The sequence below is a fragment of the Mauremys mutica genome, chromosome 2 (assembly GCF_020497125.1).
Source record: "Mauremys mutica isolate MM-2020 ecotype Southern chromosome 2, ASM2049712v1, whole genome shotgun sequence".
Classification (NCBI taxonomy): Eukaryota; Metazoa; Chordata; order Testudines; family Geoemydidae; genus Mauremys; species Mauremys mutica.
In genome coordinates this window covers 154,386,566-154,406,824 of record NC_059073.1, presented here as the reverse complement: position 1 = coordinate 154,406,824, position 20,259 = coordinate 154,386,566, and the positions used below count along the sequence as shown (strand labels likewise).

The 20,259-nt window shown below is 37.8% G+C and overlaps 1 protein-coding gene across 20 annotated transcripts in view; it reads right to left on the bottom strand.

Moving 5' to 3' along the window:
• The window catches only part of CDH18 (cadherin 18), a 644,661-nt gene that overhangs the window by 48,150 nt on the left and 576,252 nt on the right, over positions 1–20,259 (bottom strand). For all 20 annotated transcript variants that reach the window (XM_045007543.1, XM_045007546.1, XM_045007537.1 and 17 more), the window contains one exon: positions 16,131–16,267. In XM_045007543.1, the coding sequence (XP_044863478.1) occupies positions 16,131–16,267 (137 nt within the window). The remainder of the gene's footprint in view (positions 1–16,130; positions 16,268–20,259) is intronic.

Below are 20,259 nucleotides of genomic sequence, written 5' to 3'. Positions count from 1 at the left end.
GCTAACTATAGAAGAAAAGAACTTGAGGTAAATTGTACATCAAGTTCTGACTCAGGCTACAGGTGATGAAAATGAATTGAGAGGGGTCAGGGCAGTGCTGTCCTTATACAGGCTCAGGAGAGGCCACAAGGATGTGCAGGTCACATCCCACCCCAAGGAGCACTGGCTCTGGCATGCTGGGCACACACACACACACACACACATCTGGTGAAATTCATGTGTGCAATTACTCGAAGACGTCTATATAAGATGTCACAAGGACTCCTCATTGTTTTCACACTCTACTGTTATGGAGCTGGAGAAGGTCTGACCATCCTCCTTTTGTTCCTACATAGTCCACTGTGTCATCGTAAAATCTCTAGCTACATGCAATATTGATATACCACAAATAATGGAGACTGTGGAAGGAACGTCCTCAGGTGCTAAACTTCAGCACCTTCTGCACCAAGTACAAGGCACAATTATTTGATTCTGCCTTTCTAACACAAATAAATAGCAACATGTATATTACAGAAAAAATAGAAATATCCACTCTACCAAACCCCAAATCAAAACAAAACAAATTCATCCAACAAAACAAGACATTCCATTGCACACACTTCTCCCTATAAGGAGAGAATGAGAGAACATGGGTCAGATGCTAGTCATACTGCTCAATGCATTAGTGGAAGGTACTCACATATTATAGTCATGAGCATGGTATAAGAACCTATATTGAATAGAATATATAAATAGAATCGTAACAGCCCACTGTAAACTGGATCATCTCTCCACTATGGAATATTAAAGGCCAGTAGAAGGTGCAACTATGGACATTTTATGTATCACATTAAGGCAAGGATGAGGCATTAAACTTGTCAAAAGATGACTCAATTGGGAATATTTGAGAATGGAAGACTAGTGAAAAAAGAGCAGGTTCAGAACAGGAAAGACACCAACTAGTCATTTCTGAACAGCTGGAAGAAAGGAGCAAGCTAACTGTCTGGTCACTAATTGCTGGAGGGACTTGGAATACCAGTAGGCTTACTCACAGAAGATAATTCAAAGTAAGGTGGTGGGAAAACCAGACCTTGGGAAAAGATTTTAAGGTATAGGAGAAGCTCAAAGTTGGCCCTCCCCAGTAGGCACATCATGAAGTTTCCTAGGACAGTACAAATGAAAGGACAGCACATTCCTTTTACGCCAGATAGTTGGGCAAATACAGTTAAAAGCTTCCTTCTGTTTACCTGCTCCCTCCCTCTTGATGCACAGTTGTGACAGTCCAAGAGCATGCATCTCATTAGTGGGAAGTATGGGAGGTGGACTCTGCCAGTAGCTGAGCTGGAGCTGATCCGTGGCTAAAAGGAGACTGATCCCTACTCTTGCACCAAGCAGGTTCGTGCATATGAGTTGAGCGGGCTATGAACTGGAAAGGGGCAAAAACTAACACAAGGAGGCAGACTGAGGGACAGAGGAGGACAAGGAATGATTGTAGGAGGAATGGACTGGGAAGAAGGTGACAATGTACTCCTGGATGAGCGAATAAAGAAGCAAAAATGGATTTGGGAATAACCCCATTAATTTTGGGGAGAAAGAAATGGAAGACGTCAGGTGAGACATGACAAGAGAGAGCTTGGAGTGACAAAGAATAATGATGACTCCCAGTCAGAGAACACTATTGCTCCTCTAAAGGTGAGAGAAATACACTGGTAGAGGAAGGAAAGAAAAAAGCGAGTGAGAGCACAACATAGAGCAGGGGGCACTAGATAGTAACATAGTGTTGCCTGTGAAGGTATAAGAGATTCCATTCCTATGAGATCAGAAGCCTGCAACTGGCTGCCTGACTAATTAGCCTCACCCACTGCAACTGGGGAAAACAGCTGGAACTTAATTAGCTGAAGAAGGCAATAGGATATGGAGGGAGGGGTCAGCAATACTCTCCAGAAAGCTGAGGGGCCAGTGGATTTGAATCCAATGGATTGCTGCTAGAGAAACTGTATTATTAAGGCTCTGAGGTAAGAGCCAGGAAAAATTGGGGAAGGGACTATTCAGCCTGCACAGACTTTGAGGGAAGAGACTGTGCGGTTTTTTTATTTGTTTTAAAAGGCTTGAAATAATAACAGTAATAATTTAAAAAAAAACCCCACTAATCCAGCTGAAAATGGCTTCTCTGGATTTTGTGAGAGAGCGTTAGAGAGAATTACCCTAGGGAGCGAGTTGGCTCAGCAAGAGCAAAACCTGGTTTGGTAAAATTATGTTGCTATAAGACAGGCCCCACTACTTTATCCTGCCCCTTTGCTGACTGTTTGCAGAATCCAGAGGCTTGCAGGTAAGTTTCCTGTTTGGAGCAGGAATTGGTGATGCTGAGGCACACATTTTGGTGTACTTTGTTCTTTCACAAAATGTATACAAGCCATGTTTCCTTGAATAGGAGTGGTAACAAACAGCAAAACAGGCAACTTCCTTTTTGCAGAACCTTCTCATCAGACACTGCTACCCTGTCTACAGAGCAACAATCTTGCACTTGTTACTTTTCAGGGGGTCCTTGCTCCAGTTCAACTCCTTAACAAACTTTGTGCCCCTTGCATTTTTCACCTAGGAAACCCATAATCAAAAGCTGCTCATGAACACAACATAATGTGAAAAGGTGAGTTAGTGCCTTTACCCTTCCTTTGTGGAACTGCTCTGTAATGAAGTTCAGAAACATCTTAAAGGCTTAGACAAAGAAACATTCTTAAATGCACAGGATACCCTTAATAACACTTTGGGTTCAGTTATTGCATGACATCTTTGACATCTGGTATAACTAAGATCAGGATTTGGACTGCTGAATTCAGTGATAGTTTTCCATGAGAAAAGATTGAATAAAGACTTTAAGATTTTGGTCTGAATTAATATTCTAGCAGAATGTAGAAATTCAGAAAAGCTTGAAGCACGTTGTACATTAACCCATACCACTTTGAGTCAAAAAATATCATGAAGCTTATGACATATAATTAATACTCAAGTTAATCTATAAGAACATAAGAATGGTCATTCTAGGTTGCAGACCCATGTTCCATATAGCCCCATATTCTGTCTTCCTAGAGGGGTCAGTGCCAGATGCTTCAGAGGGAATAAACAGAACAGAGTTATTTACTGAGCTGTCCGTTCCCTGTTGTCTAGTCTTAGCTTCTGGCAGTCAGATGATTAGGGACATCCAGAGAATGGGGTTGTGTCCTTGACCATCTTGGCTAATAGCCATTGATGGACCTATCCTCTATGAATGTATGTAATTCCTTTTTGAACCCAGTAATAGCTTTGTCCTTCACAACATCCCCTGGCAATGAGTTCCACAAGCTATGTGTTGTGTGAAGAAATACTTCCTTTTCTTTGTTTTAAACCTGCTGCCTATTAATTTCATTGCATGATCCCTGGTTCTTGTGTTACATAAAGGGGTAAATAACACTTCTCTATTGGCTTTCTCCACACAATACCTGATTTTATAGACATCCATCACGTCCCCCCTCAGGCTTCCCTTTTACAAGCTGAACAGATCCAGTCTTCTTAATCTCACCTCAGACAGAAGATGTTCAATAACCCTAATAATTTTTGTTGCCCTTCTCTGTACCCTTTCCAATTCTAACATATATTTTTGGATGGGGTTACCAGAACTGCACTCAGTATGCAAAGGGTGGGCTTGGAGTTATATAGTGCCAATATGATATTTTCTGTCTTATTATCTATCGCTTTCTTAGTGATTCCCAACATTCTGTTAACTTCTTTGACTGTCGCTACACATTGAGCAGATGTTTTCAGAGAACTATCCCCAATGACTCCAAGATCTCTTTCTTGAGTGGTAAAAGCTAATTTATACCCCATTATTTTGTGCATATATAAGTTTATATTGTTTTCCAGTGTGCATTACTTTGCATTTATCAACATTGAATTTCATCTGCCATTTTGTTGCCCTGTAACCAGTTTTGTGAGATCCCTTTATAATTCTTTGCAGTCTGCTTTGGATTTAACTTTCTTGAGTAATTTCGTATAATTTCCAATCTTTGATACCTCACTTTTTACCCTCCTTTTCAGATAATTTATGAATATGTTGAACAGCACTGGTCCCAGTACAGATCCTTGGGAGACCCCATTATTTACCTCTCTGTACTTTGAAAACTTGACAATTTATTCCTACCATTTGTTTCCTATGTTTCAATCAGTTACGGATCCATGAGAAGACCTCCCCTCTTATCCCATGACTGCCTACTTTACTTTGGCCTGTCAAAGGCTTTCTGAAAGTCCAAGGACAGTAGATCCACTGGATCACCCTTGTCCACATGTTTGTTGACATCCTCAAAGAATTCTAATCGATTGATGAGGTATGATTTCCTTTTACAAAAGCCATGTTGACTCTTCCTCAACATATTGTGTTTATCTATCAACCTGATAATTCTGTTCTTTACTATAGTTTCTACAATTTGCCTGGTACTGAAGTTAGGCTTGCTGGTCTGTAATTGCTAGGATCACCTCTGAAGCCTTTTTTTCCCCCTTAAATTGATGTTACATTAGCTATCCTCCAGTCATCTGGTGCAGAGACAGATTTAAGAAATAGGATATATACCACACTTAGTAATTCTGCAATTTCATATTTGAGTTCCTTCAGCACTCTTGGATGAATACCATCTGGTCCTGGTGACTTATTGTTTAATTTATCAGTTTGTTCCAAAACCTGCTCTACTGACACTTCAATCTGGAACACTTCCTGAATTTGACACCTCATAAGGATGGCTCAGGTATGGGAATCATCATAATGATTAATTCTTTATCTCAAACACTGTACCAACAACTAAGGAAAACTGCCTGTTTTTTACTTTGTTTTAGGAAAATCTGAGGGAAGGTGAATTCCACTAAGTTAAGCCAAATAACTATTTTAGCATTTCAAAGAGTAGGGGGAAGCATTTCTGTTACTTCTGTAACACATGTAAACAAGAACAGCAATAATTAGTTATGACATCTTAGAAAACAAAATAAATCTTTAGAAAGAAAAAAAAATAAATTGTAGATACAGAACTCTAAACAGTGAGAGAATATATGAGACATGACTGTATGTGGTCATATCCAGATTTTGCTGGCATTTATTCAGGATGGCTCATGTTTGGTAAAGCCATGACTGAATTATGCAGATTATTACAAATGAGTGCCAGTGTAACATGCTATCATGCATTTCGTTTAATGCCACATTTTCAAGACATCACATTAGATTTTTTTAAAAGAGTTTTAACTAGATTCCCCGCCTCCCCTGCAGTAAAGTTTCATTATTTGTCAAAACCCCAAAACCTTTCTGATGAAAAGAAATGCTCCTGCAAGGAAAACTGAAATGAAATATTTCATTTTGGATTGGACCTACCCAAATCTAAATATTTCAGTTTGTCAAGCTGAACTGAAATGTTTTGGTTTTTGTTTTGTTTTGTTTTTTTGGGGGGGTGGGGAGATTTTGACAAATGGTGTCCACCTGGGTGCCATGGTGCTTCAGAAGCTGCGGTGCATCATGAGGAATAAAGTCCAATCAGGGAGCATGTCCCACAAAGAAGAATGGAAACATAAGGCAACTGAACTACAACTCCCATGTGCACTGCAGTTGCTTAGGAGGACTGGGTTTAATGTCAAATCAAGCTAAAATGAAACATTTTGATTTGGAAATGTCAAAATATTTCATTTTTATCAAAAATATATAAGAAAGCACTTTGACATTTCCAAATTCAAACTTTTGGCTTTGGGCTGAAAACCAAAAACATTTCTCTTTTAGTGTTCTTGGTTTTGGACAAAAGTTGAAATTTGCCCCAGAAAGCAGACACTTTTTGTGAAAAATTAGTCAACCCCCCAAATTTTTCATTTAAAAAAAACCAGTTTTGACAGAATTTTGACCATCCTAGTTTTCCCATTTTTTTTATGCACTATGTTTAGGATCACTGCACCTCAAGAGTGAGTGAATTGGTTTTCATACTATGCAAGGAGAATACAACCAACGTTTTTTAAAACTTCCCCAAATTATCTAAAATAGCTTTTCACGCACAAGAGAGACAAGGTGGGTGAAGTAAGCTTGTGTGTCTTACCAGCAGAAATTAGTCAAATAAAAGTTACTATCTTACCCGCCTTGTCTCCTTAATATCCTGGAGCGACATGGCTACAACTACGTTTCATGCACAATCTATTCATTCTGCACAGACAGTGTTGTCCCACTCAGTGAATAAAGGAAACTCTGATGTAGGCCAGTTTGTGATGCTAATCATAAAAGGTAAATGTTTTAAGGTGGTGGTAATTACCTTATCCTTCATTGAGGGAGAATACTCTCCTGAAGTTAAGAGACTATGTAACCTCAAGTTCATATCAATCTCAAACTGAACTGGGAAAATCAATTAGCAGATAGCACCAGAAATAGCTTTTTCCATCGCAGAAAGCAAGAAGACCCTGACCATTACTTTTGAATATGGATCTTGACACATTATGTTTAATTATTATTGTTACTACTACTGCAGTGGAGAAGAAACATTTAGCACATTCAGGCTGGACTATGGCAACTCTATCTTGAGGTAAGCAACAAGCCACAGCTTGTTGACACCATGGACACTCACCACCTAGGTGGGACAAACCAAAGGGAAAGTCAGGGCACCACATTCTTTACTGGATCCATGGCCAGTAATGTAGCCACTTTAAGATTCTGGTACTGATTAACAAAGCCCAGTATGGGATAATGCCCACAATATTTGAAAGTTTACCTTTCTTTCAGGAACTCACCTTGGTAACTACAATCACTAGGAACATTTAACTTATTAGATCCCAGAAGGAGCAGAAGATTGAACCTTGTCAAATGCAGACCTAAGACTCTGGAACACCTTTCCAAGGGAACTCAGGAAGATCCCTACCTCACCATCTTCTTTGTCATACCATTCCCCCAAAGAACCCAAAGAGAAAAAAATCCATCATATCTAGAAGTAAAAAGACAATAACTAAACCCAAGATTAGGGAGTAGAATGAACAGAGGTCTTGGAATTAGAAGCAGAAGAAGAATGGAGAACTGCCTTTTAAACAGTTCTCATTATGTTTTTATAATTTTGTACAATGTTTCCATACTACAGTGAGAGGTATGTTAGAAATGCTTGAAAACAAATTGATAGACTTTCTACAAATAAACGTGTCATGATTCTTAGGGTCCAAAGTCTATCAACCTGCCTAGGATGGATACGGATGCTATATAATTGAAAACCTGGGAATCCCAGTTCATCAATGGGGTAAAGTAGGTGTTTCTAGCTCTTGCTGTTAAAAAGATATCAGACCTTCAATTTTTCATTATTTCATTGAATAAAATATAGTCAGTCTTGGATTTCAGACCGCGTAATTCTAAAATTCCACTTTTACGAGATCCAGATTTAGGGATAAAAGAGGAAATATTTTATAGTAGGTTCGATTTCTTTGAAAAATAAAGCAACTGCCTGGGATATTAAAAGCCACAGTGAAAATGGATTAGTAGGCAGAATACAGGTGAGGCCAAAGATGAAAAAAAGAATGCAGTTTATATTGTGATGCAACAGTTTATTTTATAGTTTTGCAGTTTATAATAGAATTTATTTTCTAGATATGACCACATGTGTGTTATAAATATATGTGACCAAATTCTATTGGAGTCAATGGGATTATTTGGCTCATTGTGGCTGCAATATATATTGCCTTTGAGGAAAAATTAATCAAACAAAAATCATGGTAAAAAATTTCCAGGAGCAACAAAATAGTACAACCCGCACCATACTTACTGGAATTGAATAGGCAATCATCCAGAACCCTCTGCCAAATACACAGTGTTATGAGATTAACATGGTATAACAATTATGTGAATGAATGCATTTTATATAATTTTCTGTTCTAGTTACAATCCTGTAATGAACAAAAGGTTGAATTCATCTGTTTAATAATTATCTGATACCAGACATTAAAATTAACTGTTAACTCATGATTATGGGAAAATGTGAAGTGAGAAAATAAAATGGCTTAACATAGCACTATTCTCATTCTATTCTCAGTTCCGTTTTATAAAGAATGAGTGAATGGAAACCAAATAGCTTATCCTAGTTTAATGGCAGCAGAAATATTAATAGTCATGAGCAATCTCTTTTACCTCTCAATAATGCTCCCTCATTAATACGGTTTCTTGGTCAGAAAGGGGAAGTGGGAGTCAGGTCTTCTAGGTTGTATTTCTGACCATACCACTGACTATGTGATTCCTGGGCATTTCACTTCACCTTACCGTGCCTCAGTTTATACTGGAGGAGAGGTGTCAACATCACATAAAACCACCACAAATTGATTATAGTTTGGAATGTAACTGCTTAAAACACACTTCTATTTAAAAATAGTAGTTCTCTCAAAAGAGAAGTGTTATCTTCAAAATGGTATGTATCAGTCTGCCTCACTGTGTGATTCTTCCACATGCTGATCACCCACTGCACTCCCTACATGTACTCGTTTTCTTTGGCTCTGCTTAAGACCTTTTCTTGCAAACTGTGCCCATATGAAAGATCTTGCGGGATTTAAGGATGGGATTGTCAAAAGTGATCAGCACTGAACCAATTCTGTTTTCACTGAGGTCAATGGCAATGCTGAAATTTCTTGACAATCACATCCATAAAATTCTTTTTGGACACAACCATTGGCTCTTCTTTGTTCTAATAGCTGAAATGATCTTCCTAATAGTGTGTTTCCTTGGAATTCACGACTGGCTGTACCTAAAGGTCGTTGGGGCTGCTACTTATTAAACAAGCACCTCTCAGATTGTCATCAATTCCCAAGAAATGTCTTGCACATCTATGGTGGTTGCTTAATTGTAATCCAGATTAATAGCCTCAAAACCATTCACATATGTTTTTGATAGGCAGTGTCTTTGATCTTTAAAATTAGGGATGTGAGTTTGAAAGAATCTCACTTGTTTTTGAAGGTAATTACATTAACAACAATTCTGGCCCTATCAGTGCTAATTCATAAGAAAAAAAAATTACTTTTCCCCTTTATACACCAGAATCATATCACCCCATAGACTTATTGCCACCAGGCTGTACATATATACATTTCTTTATCTTTTTTTCAAAGTTAAACAAGAGTGCTTGTGTGCATCTATCATTTCATTTTTAAGTGTATGTAAATGTACACATATTTTGGTCACTGTTACTGTAAACCAAGCCAGTATGTCTCTTGATAGTGTTAACACGTCTATTTTGTATCCTCTGGATGCTTACCATGCTTTTGATCATTTTCGTTAAACCTTTCAATTCCTCCAGCTTCATCCTTCTGTCTCATTTTGCAGAATCAGTTATAACATGGATTTAATCTCAAAGCACATATATTTTTCTTAAAACCAAAATAGTCATGTCTCCTTCCCCATCTCCCTCCCCAAACTACTACAAAACCTGAGAACAACTGGCCAATTCTTTCCTTTGTTTGGAGCCCACTGACTTCAACTGGAAATATGTGTGACACTTGAAAGAAAATAAAATGGCTCCATTTTAGGCCAATGTCACATGTTATCTTCTCTTAGGCTACATGGTCTGTTTATAACATTGATCTGATAACTCTTGAACCTGTTTTAAACAATTTCATATATTTTAAATTTGCTCTCAAATTCTGTGTTTCTTAGTTGTCATTGTTATTTCCTTGTATTTCTTTCTTTCTATTTCCACTATATTTAATCTTTGGGAAAAGCTTGTGTATAATTAAAAAGTCCATATTGATCTCTATAGCGTAGTTAACAATTACTGCCTGCGGTTTTGTATGTTTTGGTTATCCTCATCCTCTTTCTTTTGATTAGAATTTATTGCCCTGCCTCAAAGTGTCTCAGAAAAAGTGCTGCTCTGTTGTGGTTTTGTAGTGACTGTATTTCCCTGGGATCATTTCAATACTGCAGCATAAACCATGGCACATTTTATTAATATATCACAGAGCTGCTACTTTGTATGTATATATTTGTGCCTTTCCCTTTGAAGCTGTCATGAGAAATGGAGGAATGGGGGTGGGAGAAGAAACAAACAAATATCTTTGTTTTCCAGTATCTCGTTTTATCTTAGAGCCTTGAGGACTTTTAAAATTATGTGGCTGCATAATAATGTTTCAAAGACACTTATTTCCTATCTCACTGTAGGATCAAAACTCCATGTGTGCAGTATCGTTTCACATGGTCATATTTTACTCTCTTTTTCCAGAACTTCAGACATGCAGAGCTTAAGAAAGTCTATGGGGATCTGACATTACCCCAGCAGATAGCCTTGCTATTTTCAAGTTATTTTATTTGTTTCAGTTCTCTGCATCCTCTGCTTTGCATGTTAGAATCGTCTTTGGGAAAAGATCTAGAAACCATAATAAATAAGTCTTTGTGCACACTGGAATTCAGGCTTGTTCTTGGAGTTTATCCTAATGGTTGCAAATTCTTCTTCCCCACTCTAATCCATTCTGGATACAAATTCAATGAGTTCACTTGATAGCTGCATAGGAATATAGGTACTACTATACTATATGAGGCCAGTTATCTATCTAAACCAGGATTCTATATCCAACAGTGGCCAGTACCATCTCCTTCAGAGGAAAGAGTGAGAAATTCTGTAGAACGCAGTTATAACATAGTATGTTTGACAGAGAAACTTTCTTTCAAATCTTCAGTACCTAGAGGTTGGTTCATGCCTAAAGCATGAGGGTTTCTATCTTTCCAAAACTCATGATTTTTGTTAACATTTACCATTATCACTCTGGATGATATTATTATCCATTTTAATGTCAAATCTTTTCCCTTTCAATGACTTCTTGTGGTAATGAATTCCACAGGCTGATTGTGAGTTGTGTTTACTATGTGGCAGGTCTCAGAAATGTTTAGTTGCCAGTCTTACTGCTGAACCAGACTTCCTGACAAAATCCTTCTTGTTGGAGGAGAGAGAGAGAGAGAGCACACCTGGAGCACTGGGCCTGTGCAAGACTTGAGGCCTGAACCATAGTCGGTAAAGTCAGGCCATGTATTAAAACAAATGCTTACAAGTTCATGGTTCAATACTTGAACTTTGCAAGGGGTATTGCTAGTGTTGGTAAAACACAGGCATTCCTAAGAAACAACAGATACTGGGCATGTATGTGAACACATTCCAAAAGATTAACACAGGTTCATCCTGACCTAACACAGATAAAAGGGTTTGACGGATGTGATGAATAGGGATGTTTTGCCTAAGTCATCTGGAGCAAGGTATAAGGGGAGGTAACAAGCAGATGTCATGAAACATGTAAGGTGGTATGTAAGTTGTTTGACTCAGTCTATAAATGTTGGGATGCCTCTCCTTAACCCTTTGTGTGGCCTAGGGACAGCAGAAACTCCCACTGCTGATGGAGCCACTTCTTGCCACTGGGTAGTCATGTGTTAGTGTAACCTGTAATCACGGAGCCAGAACGCTAGGACTGTGCCTTCAGGGCAATAAATCCAGCTGAGTTAGGATCATGCCCATGGTCTTTCTTTATGAGTGACATTGAGGCCTGCTGAATTAGCAGGCTGCATTTTCTGCTAGTGCTAATAACAGTGGAGCTCCAAGAACAGAAGCACTGAGCAGCCATAACAACCTGGCAGCAGTAACAACATTCTTCAGCAACATTCTTAACACTTGCAATTTTTCTTGGCTGGGACCTCTGATGCAGCATGCCATTCTAATCCTCTAAAGCCTCCATGTTATGCTTATTTCCCCCCATAGCTTTCACCCCATATTACTGGACCAACAGGCTCCAAGGGATTTTTTTTTCTTTCCCATTTGTAGTGTGTGTTGCTTTGATCATTCAAACTATAAGTTAACTTTAACTGGAGTTGACTTTAGAGCTGGAACAAGCCTATTAGAAATGAGTGCATTAGTACTTCTGCCCCTCCCTGGCCCCCATCTTTCTCTTAAAGTAGGCAAGAATCTTATTTGTTGTTTTCAACATTGCTGCATACTGAGCAATAATCTTAAATGAAGCATCTACTAGTGATTCCTGCAGTAGATCTTTCTTCTTCAGAATGTATCAATGTGTGTGTGTATATATATAAATATATACATATCTGAAGCATCTGCTTTAATATATAAAATCAAAATATCTCATTCATATATATGTATTTATGAATGAGAGATGTTTTAATTTTTTTCCTCCAGTATGACTCCTCGCATTTATCTAAGTTTAAATTTCACTGCCCAATTTCCAATATGCTTAGATCCTTCAGGAGTCCATCTAAATTCTCCTTAGTTTTTACCAACTGTGATAGGATATACCACAATCTGATTTCACCACTTTTCTGCCATTTTATTCATTACATCATTACAAAGTATTCTGATCAACACTGATCCCAACATCACCCCCTTAACTATTTTCCTTTCAGAGGAACAACTATTCACTGAGGCTCTGTTCCCTCTCACTAAATCAGCTTTTAATCTATGACAGCACATTGCCCACTCATTCTGTAGTTATTTATTTCTCTTAATAGTCTCTTGTCAGAGACCTTGTCTCAAGCCATTAAAAAAGCCAAACAAATCATGTCAACTGGCTCTCCTCCATCACTATTTCATTTACTTTTTTTCCAAGAATTCTAGCAGTTACTGAGTCATGATTTACTCTCACTGAAGCCATGCTGTTTTAATCCTATCAATTTACACTTATCCAAGTATTACATTACTCTGGCTTTAATATACATTCTCAGTCAGTTTCCCCAGAACTGAGGTGAGGTTCATCACTCTGCAGTTCCTTCACTTAAGATGTAGTACTGAATTATAAACTTTCTTATTCCCTTGACATCTGGGGAGTTCCTAGCAGGTATTATTGCAGACTGTTTTGCACCAACCAATGCTGAAAAAGCCAAAGCAGCTACTTCAACTAAGTTATTTTCCTGGCACATCCCACTCACCCTGACTGTGGCCCTCTTATACCTCATTTCTTATCCATCTTCCCAGTTAATGTGTTAAAGAAAGGATGGCCCCATACCATCCACCATCTCCTGTATCTAGGGAGGTGGTGGAATCTCCTTTCTTAAAGGTTTTTAAGGTCAGGCTTGACAAAGAACTGGCTGGGATGATTTAGTTGGGAATTGGTCCTGATTTGAGCAGGGGGTTGTACTAGATGACCTCCTGAGGTCCCTTCCAACCCTGATATTCTATGATTCTATGATACCTCTTGCAAGGACTCATGCTTCGTGCTCACTGGGGATGGAATTTTCAAAAGCACTCATCATTAGATTCACTGTGCTCCCACTGAGGTAAAACTTCAGTGGGAATAGTTAGGCCAATGCTGAGACCCAGATCCCTTGATTTCAATGGGAGTTAGGTGCTTAAATACCTTAGTGGATCTGAGACTGAGTTCCTCTCAAAATTCCACCCAGAAAGTGCATGTAAGCACCTCCTAGAGGGCTCAGAAACAATAAACTTGAAACATAAGCAGAGTGTGAGTGCCAGTAGTATACAGATAACACCAAGCTCTACATCTCCTTCACATCAAATACAGACAGCACTGTGAGATAAGCAGCAGCATAAAGAGTAACTGGCTGAAACTAAACCTAGGCAAGACAGAAGTGATGTTGGTGGGGAGAGGAAAACATTTTGGACACCTGGCCAAAACTACAATGTCACCAGAGGACCTATGCCCTCTGACTGTCAAGGTAGGGCACACTTTCAGGGACCTTCTGCATTCTTCATTGTTCCTGGCTAAGCAATTGGCATAAATTGCTTAAAGGTTATGAGCCTTCTTGTCATATTAGGATTTAGCCATGGTGGTTCTACCTATTTGTCAGCCCAAGGCTTATCTTCTGAAACGCATTGTGCATTTTAAAGTGAGTGCCATGGAAAAGTTGCAGATGGTGCAGCATTTGGCAGCCTGTCTGAGAAACAAAGAGTGAGGAGAACACTGATGCTCTGCATGCTGTATAGACTCCTTGTCCAGTACTAGTTTCAAGTTCCAGTTTCTCAGGGGATTTGGTACAGCTTGATAATCTTTATAACTTGAAGACAATTCCAACTGGAGTACATTAAAATATTTTAATCTTAGAAACTAGTTATGGAAGAAGAGGACCCAAGAAAGGCTAATCAAAACCTAGTTTATCTGTCTGTCAATCTCCTCTTTTTACCAAAAGCTTCAAATCTTTCCAACTCCCCCGTTTTAAGAATGAGAAGTAAACATGGAGGGAAAGCAATGCCCATTTCTCTCTACAACACAGAGCACTGTGGATGTAGAATTCTAAGGAGATTGTCTTTAAAATAGCATTTCATCACCATACATCTAATTTTCTTTAATTATAAATATAATCGTTATTACTATTCTGTGCACAATACCACTCTCTTGATTATGTGACATAAATAATGTATAGAAAAGCTTCATTTAACTTTAATGCTATTGAGATTTATTTCTGCAAAACAGTTACATTTGGAAGCCTGGATAGCAACTATTACTTTTCACTTGCAGCTTCATATGGATGTCCCAATGTGGCTTTTAAATCTTAATTAAACCTCACTTTTACTATGCACCTGTTTATGATTAGGCCTAAATTATAGTTTAGTGCATGTTGCCCTGTAATAAGACATTATGGAAAGAAACTGAAAAGCACACCAAAGTCTCAGTGGTTGTGTTTTTTTATGACTAACCACATAAAACTCAAGATTTTACTATTTACTATAGAAATTTACTTAGTTCAAAATAGGAACTGAATCTCAAAAGCAGGCATAATAAAAAAATCAATTTGTTGTCCTCATAAAATTATATATATACTAATACTATAGCATATATTTGTTGTCCTCATAAAATTATATATATACTAATACTATAGCATATGCTAGTAGCATCTTCCAAAAATCAAATTGCAAAACAAATTCAATTTTAATCTGTAGCTGAAACAGATGAAAACAGAGGGGAAGCTCACTAGTGTTGGTGGCTATTGTCATTGGTCCACATAGTGTTGCATCATTTTGTGGCAATGATGGGATATAGCAAGAAGAAAAGAAAAATTGCATCTGAAAATAGTTCATGTTCCCAAGCAAAATCATAGCCACTGAAAGATTACATTTGTGGGTTCAATTGTCAGTTTGTGTGGGCACATGCTTAGTATTCCTCTCTCCCTTTGTTTTGATGCCAGCATTTAGACTTGGCCAGGATGTAGGCTCTGTGACGAAAATGAGTTCAGTCACTTTTAGCTATTTTCTTAATTGGAGGAGAATTTTAAAAAGTATAACATTTTTTTCCTCTACCAATACAATTTTTACAACTGTTTAAGTTAAATAGGACTACCGACAAAATTGGCTTTACAGATGCAAGAAAATACTCCTGTTTTATCAAGAAAATACTCTTATTTTAAGGTTGTGAGTAGCCTTGTTTCCTCAGAGGAATTTGGTCTGGATTAGGCAGTTATGAGCACTTCACACAGAATGTTTGCTGTAGGAACAGGAACAGAATCCAGATCCAAATCTTATCCACTAAACCACAGTGCCCCTCAAGACAATTTGCTTCAGCTTTCTGTGTCTTAGTCACAACGAGTAAAAATTTCAAAATTTCCTAACCTGTGTCCCACTTTCCAAATTAAAAAACAGATTAAAAAACCTTAAGAAATATTTGGGGATTTAATTTCCTAGATGAAAACAATAGGGGGGAGAAGAGGGGGAAGGGATTGTGGAGGGGAGCTGGGGGGGGTGGGATTCAATCTGTAGGGTCATTAAGTTAATTCTAGCTATAAAAGGGAATGGTTGAGTTTCTCAGATTAGGCACTATTCTTTAAAAAAAGATACTGTTTATTTGTCAAGAAATATGAAAGCTGATATTCAATCCCCACAAAAAGGCTAAATTCCTCCCTGATATGAGAACATTGCATATAATGGAGTTGTGCCCGAGCTAAATTGGTACCAATGTGCTTAACAGAGGAAAAGGTTGTACATTTACATAGATGAATAAATATATGTATTTGTATTTTTTCTGGAATTAGAGAAATAACATGTATACCTCAAATTCTCCTTTACCTCCAAATTGGTGGAAAAAGGCCTGCCTTTGAAGAGAACCTATACACAATCAGGATAATATTCCTTAAAAACAATTATTAGTCTTGCATTCACATGATATGGAAGCTTTTCTGTTACACGTCTACTAAATGTATTATTTACCTATCTCAGAAGCAGCAACTGTAATGTTGTACCAAGGTGTTTCCTCTCTGTCAAAGATCTTGGCAGTCTTAATGGTTCCAGTGTTAGCATCAATGATGAAATACCTATCTTCTTCTGTATTATGGTCAATGAAATATCTATGAAAGAATAAAAAAGCATAAATGCACAGATCTACTCCTTGTGGCATATATCATTGCACAGCTGAAGAAGGCTACAAAGGAACACAATATGGGCTAATTTGTAAGTCTTTAAAAATGATACAGATATTTTAAAAGGTTAGGAGACATTCTATATTATCAAAGGATCCAAAATAAAATTACATTTATTTCTTATTTCATCACGCAATTTGATTTTTTTTTTCCAAAACAAAATTTCCCCAGGAATTTACAAGACACATTTTGTCAGGAATTGATTTTTACATAGCAGGAAAAAAAAGGTGTAATTCTATTATTAATTATTTGCTGTGACTGCAGTCTCTCTTGCTTGCTTATTTCCTGTACTGATCGTATAGCATGTCTCACTGATATAAATTTTGAAACATGATGATGTAAGATATTTTAGAACATTAAGGGTTGCTGGGATCAGAAATAGCTGTTTCATGAAACTGCAAGTGACACTGGACTAGAAGGAGAACTAACCAACTTAACTGCTTTGGTTTGTTGTCACGTTGCCTAGCAGTAAAAGTGAGAACCTTGAAGTAGGGAAACCAAAAAAACAACAACAAAAACAGTGAGGGAACACAAAGGAAGAGATTGGCAAGCAATATTTGTCAATGTATAATTCATTCATGATTACATTTAATAAATTTATCATTTACAGACTTCAGTCAAGCTTTCTTTCTAACTCCAGGCTTGTTCATAATCACTGATGAAAAATAAAGGAAGAAGATACTGAATATCTCTTATGTACTGTAAGTGGTTCTTCAGATAGTTTATGACAGTTGTGCTGTTGTTCTGTGATAGTTTTAATATATAGAAGTTATGTAGGTGAAAACAATGGTTTTGACATACCACATCGAAAATGAAAAAAAATATTTTCATTATTATGATTTATGTATCACTACAAACATGTATTGTATATTGCAGGATAATACAATACATAGTCTCTATTCCAAGGAGTTTCTAATCTGAGGGCAGGTCTATACTTACCTGCCGGGTCGACGCGTAGCGTTCGACTTCTCGGAGTTCGAACTATCGCGTCTAATCTAGACGCGATAGTTCGAACTCCGAACGCGCTCCCGTCGACTCTGGAACTCCACCACCGCGAACGGCGGTGGCGGAGTCGACGGGAGAGCTGCGGACTTCGATCCTGCGGCGTCTGGACGGGTGAGTACTTTGAACTAAGGTAGTTCGACTTCAGCTACGCTATTCGCGTAGCTGAAGTCGCGTACCTTAGTTTGACCCCCCGCACCCTAGTGTAGACCAGGCCTAAGAGTCTGGCTCCTGCAGACACTGACTACTGGACACAGTGCTTATGATCAAGAGCAGATCCACTGTTGACTATTCACAGTAGTATGTACTACACTTAGTTTTGTTTGAACATGAGCACTGTAGCCTAGGATTAGATATAGTACAATGAGTACAGCTAGAGATGGGAGTAAGTGAGACAAGGATTACGATAGGAACACGTGGATGCTTATGGATATTATGTCCAACTAATATCAGATCACTAGAAAAACTTATAAGGGTAACCAATATTACCATAGCTCAAAGACAGCAATTTCATGCTAATAAAACAGTCAAATATTTGTCTCCAAATCTGTAGCTTTTGTAGTACACATAGATTGAATTTTGATTATTTTGTGAACTATATAATCCACATCAATTACATACATATATTCTATGGGAGATTAAAGCACTGTGTTGAAATGAATAATTTCATTTTTCTTTTTATGTCACTTATGAAAACAAATTGTTTCAGTTCACTTACTATGATACTAGAGAGAGAAAAAAAGTTTTGAATCTACCCACAGTTGTTTCCTTTTCCTCTAGTTTTTTTTACATACATTTAGGGATGTATTTAAAAAACATCTACTGGATGGCTAAATATTTTCATGGAAAAGGTAAGAGAAATTTTCTTTGGCATAAATAAATGAAATACTGGACTGTTCTTTCATCTTGCCTTATATCTTATACTGATAAAGTGCTTCCCTGTCTTCTAAGAGCCCAGAGTTCTCCTTAAACCCACTTCTTGCATAAATATTTCTAGTACTGATATTTTCACTGGTGTTTCCAACCTTCATGTGTTCCAATTGTTTCTTTTGTATCCTATCTAGAAGCATCTTACAAGTAGTTACTGTAGCAGGGAGTCCCCCTGATTTCAACTGGACTATGTGCAGAAGAAATGATGCATTCAGGACTGTTTGCTGTATCAGACCTTTTGATGGTAAACTCTTCACATGTATTTTATAAGACTCTTGTCTCCTATGTATGGTAAACCATTGTAGGTATGACCTGAAGAGCATCCCAATTCCAGAGGGCCAGCATCCGGTAGTGCGTTTCAGCTAGTCTGACCAGTTCAGTGTATCCTACTTCACTTATGTTATAATCTATGTCTAATAGGTATTATGTAAGGTATCATTAGAAAACCAATAACACAACAATCATTAATATTTGTGCGTGGTGTATGTACGATAAATTCCCTAAAGACTGAACAAACGTGAAAGAAATATGGACTAAAATGTGTTTGAACCAGACAAATCTGGGGAATGGGTAAACATGGTTTTTTCCAAACAAAGGAAAAAAGTCGATGCCTCTCTCCAGGTGTAATCACAGACAGTTGGCAACCACAGTCAAGTGGCCATTCATTGGCATATCAGAGGCAGCAGGGACAGATAAATGTGCACTGTAGAAAGAACCAACAAGGAAGAAAGCAGCCTGGAACCTTCTCCATGGCACCTTTCCTTCACAGCAGGGACACCGAACTTTGAGAAGGATACATTTCAAAAGTTCACTGGACTATAAAAGACAGGGGCAAAGAATCCCAAGTTATCTTTCACCTAACACAACAAAGGAACCAAACACTTTGTATTTGGTGGGAGATCCAAAGGGCCCCAAAAGTACTGAGTACAATACTGTTTAGGTTAAGCTACTGATTTTTATCAGTCCCTTGAATGGACACTTTGCTGTACTTATAAAGTACCATAAATGCATTCTATTGGTGCTCTAGAAATAAGCTTCCTGCCTCTTAATGACCAGCTCCACTGGATTCAGGTTGATGACCAAATAGCTTCACTCATATAGCCTATTTTAGAGATAGATGACTATACTTCACCTAAATTTTTCAATTTCTTGGTCCAATCAATAACAACAAAACCCAAAATAAACAACCATACTAAAACCACCTTGCTGCTTATGATATTAATTAATTACATTGTTATTACTATTAATAATACTAGTGATGAAAGTTGGTGCTTCTGTAGAATAGAAAATGGGGATATAGCATCAGTTCTAAAGCTTCAAATTGTTTCTCCAAAACTGAATTTTCATCATAGATGAAACTGAGATGCAATCTGCAACACCCTTCTGTCAGGAGAGGGTCTGTGCCCCAGAGGGGGATTCACTGAAGAGAAGGTCAAGTGAAATGTGCATCACTGTTTTCCCTGGGTCTTCTGACCCAGTTCCTGGTCAAAGCTATCAGTTTTGGCATGGGGGGTGGAGGCCACACTCGCCAGCTCTATGCCTTTTGGTTAAGAAGCAGTCACAAGTGACCTCAGTTATCTTAAGAAAAGCAAAGTATATTTGCCATGAGGCACAAACAAAGACAAGTTATAGACAGATGTGAAAAGCAAAGTGGGTTAGGCTCTGAGCTTAGATAGAGAAAATATTGGGCAAGGGAGATTTTCAAAAATACCTAAGGATTTTAGAAACACAATAACTATTGATAGTCTTTCACTGAGATTTTTGCTTCTAAATCCCTTAGAAGCTTTTGCAAAATCTCCCTAAATTAACTGAAGATTTCATATAATACCAAAATCTGTCTGTCAAGCCAAACAAGGTGTCAGTTGGAGTTACTGCATGTCTCTCTCCAGTCATTTTGGTTTATTGGAAAACCTAGCTTTTAGTCCTATCCTAACCCCTTTTATTGGCTTACACATTACATTATAGATAGTACAAACTCAGTTTGGTGT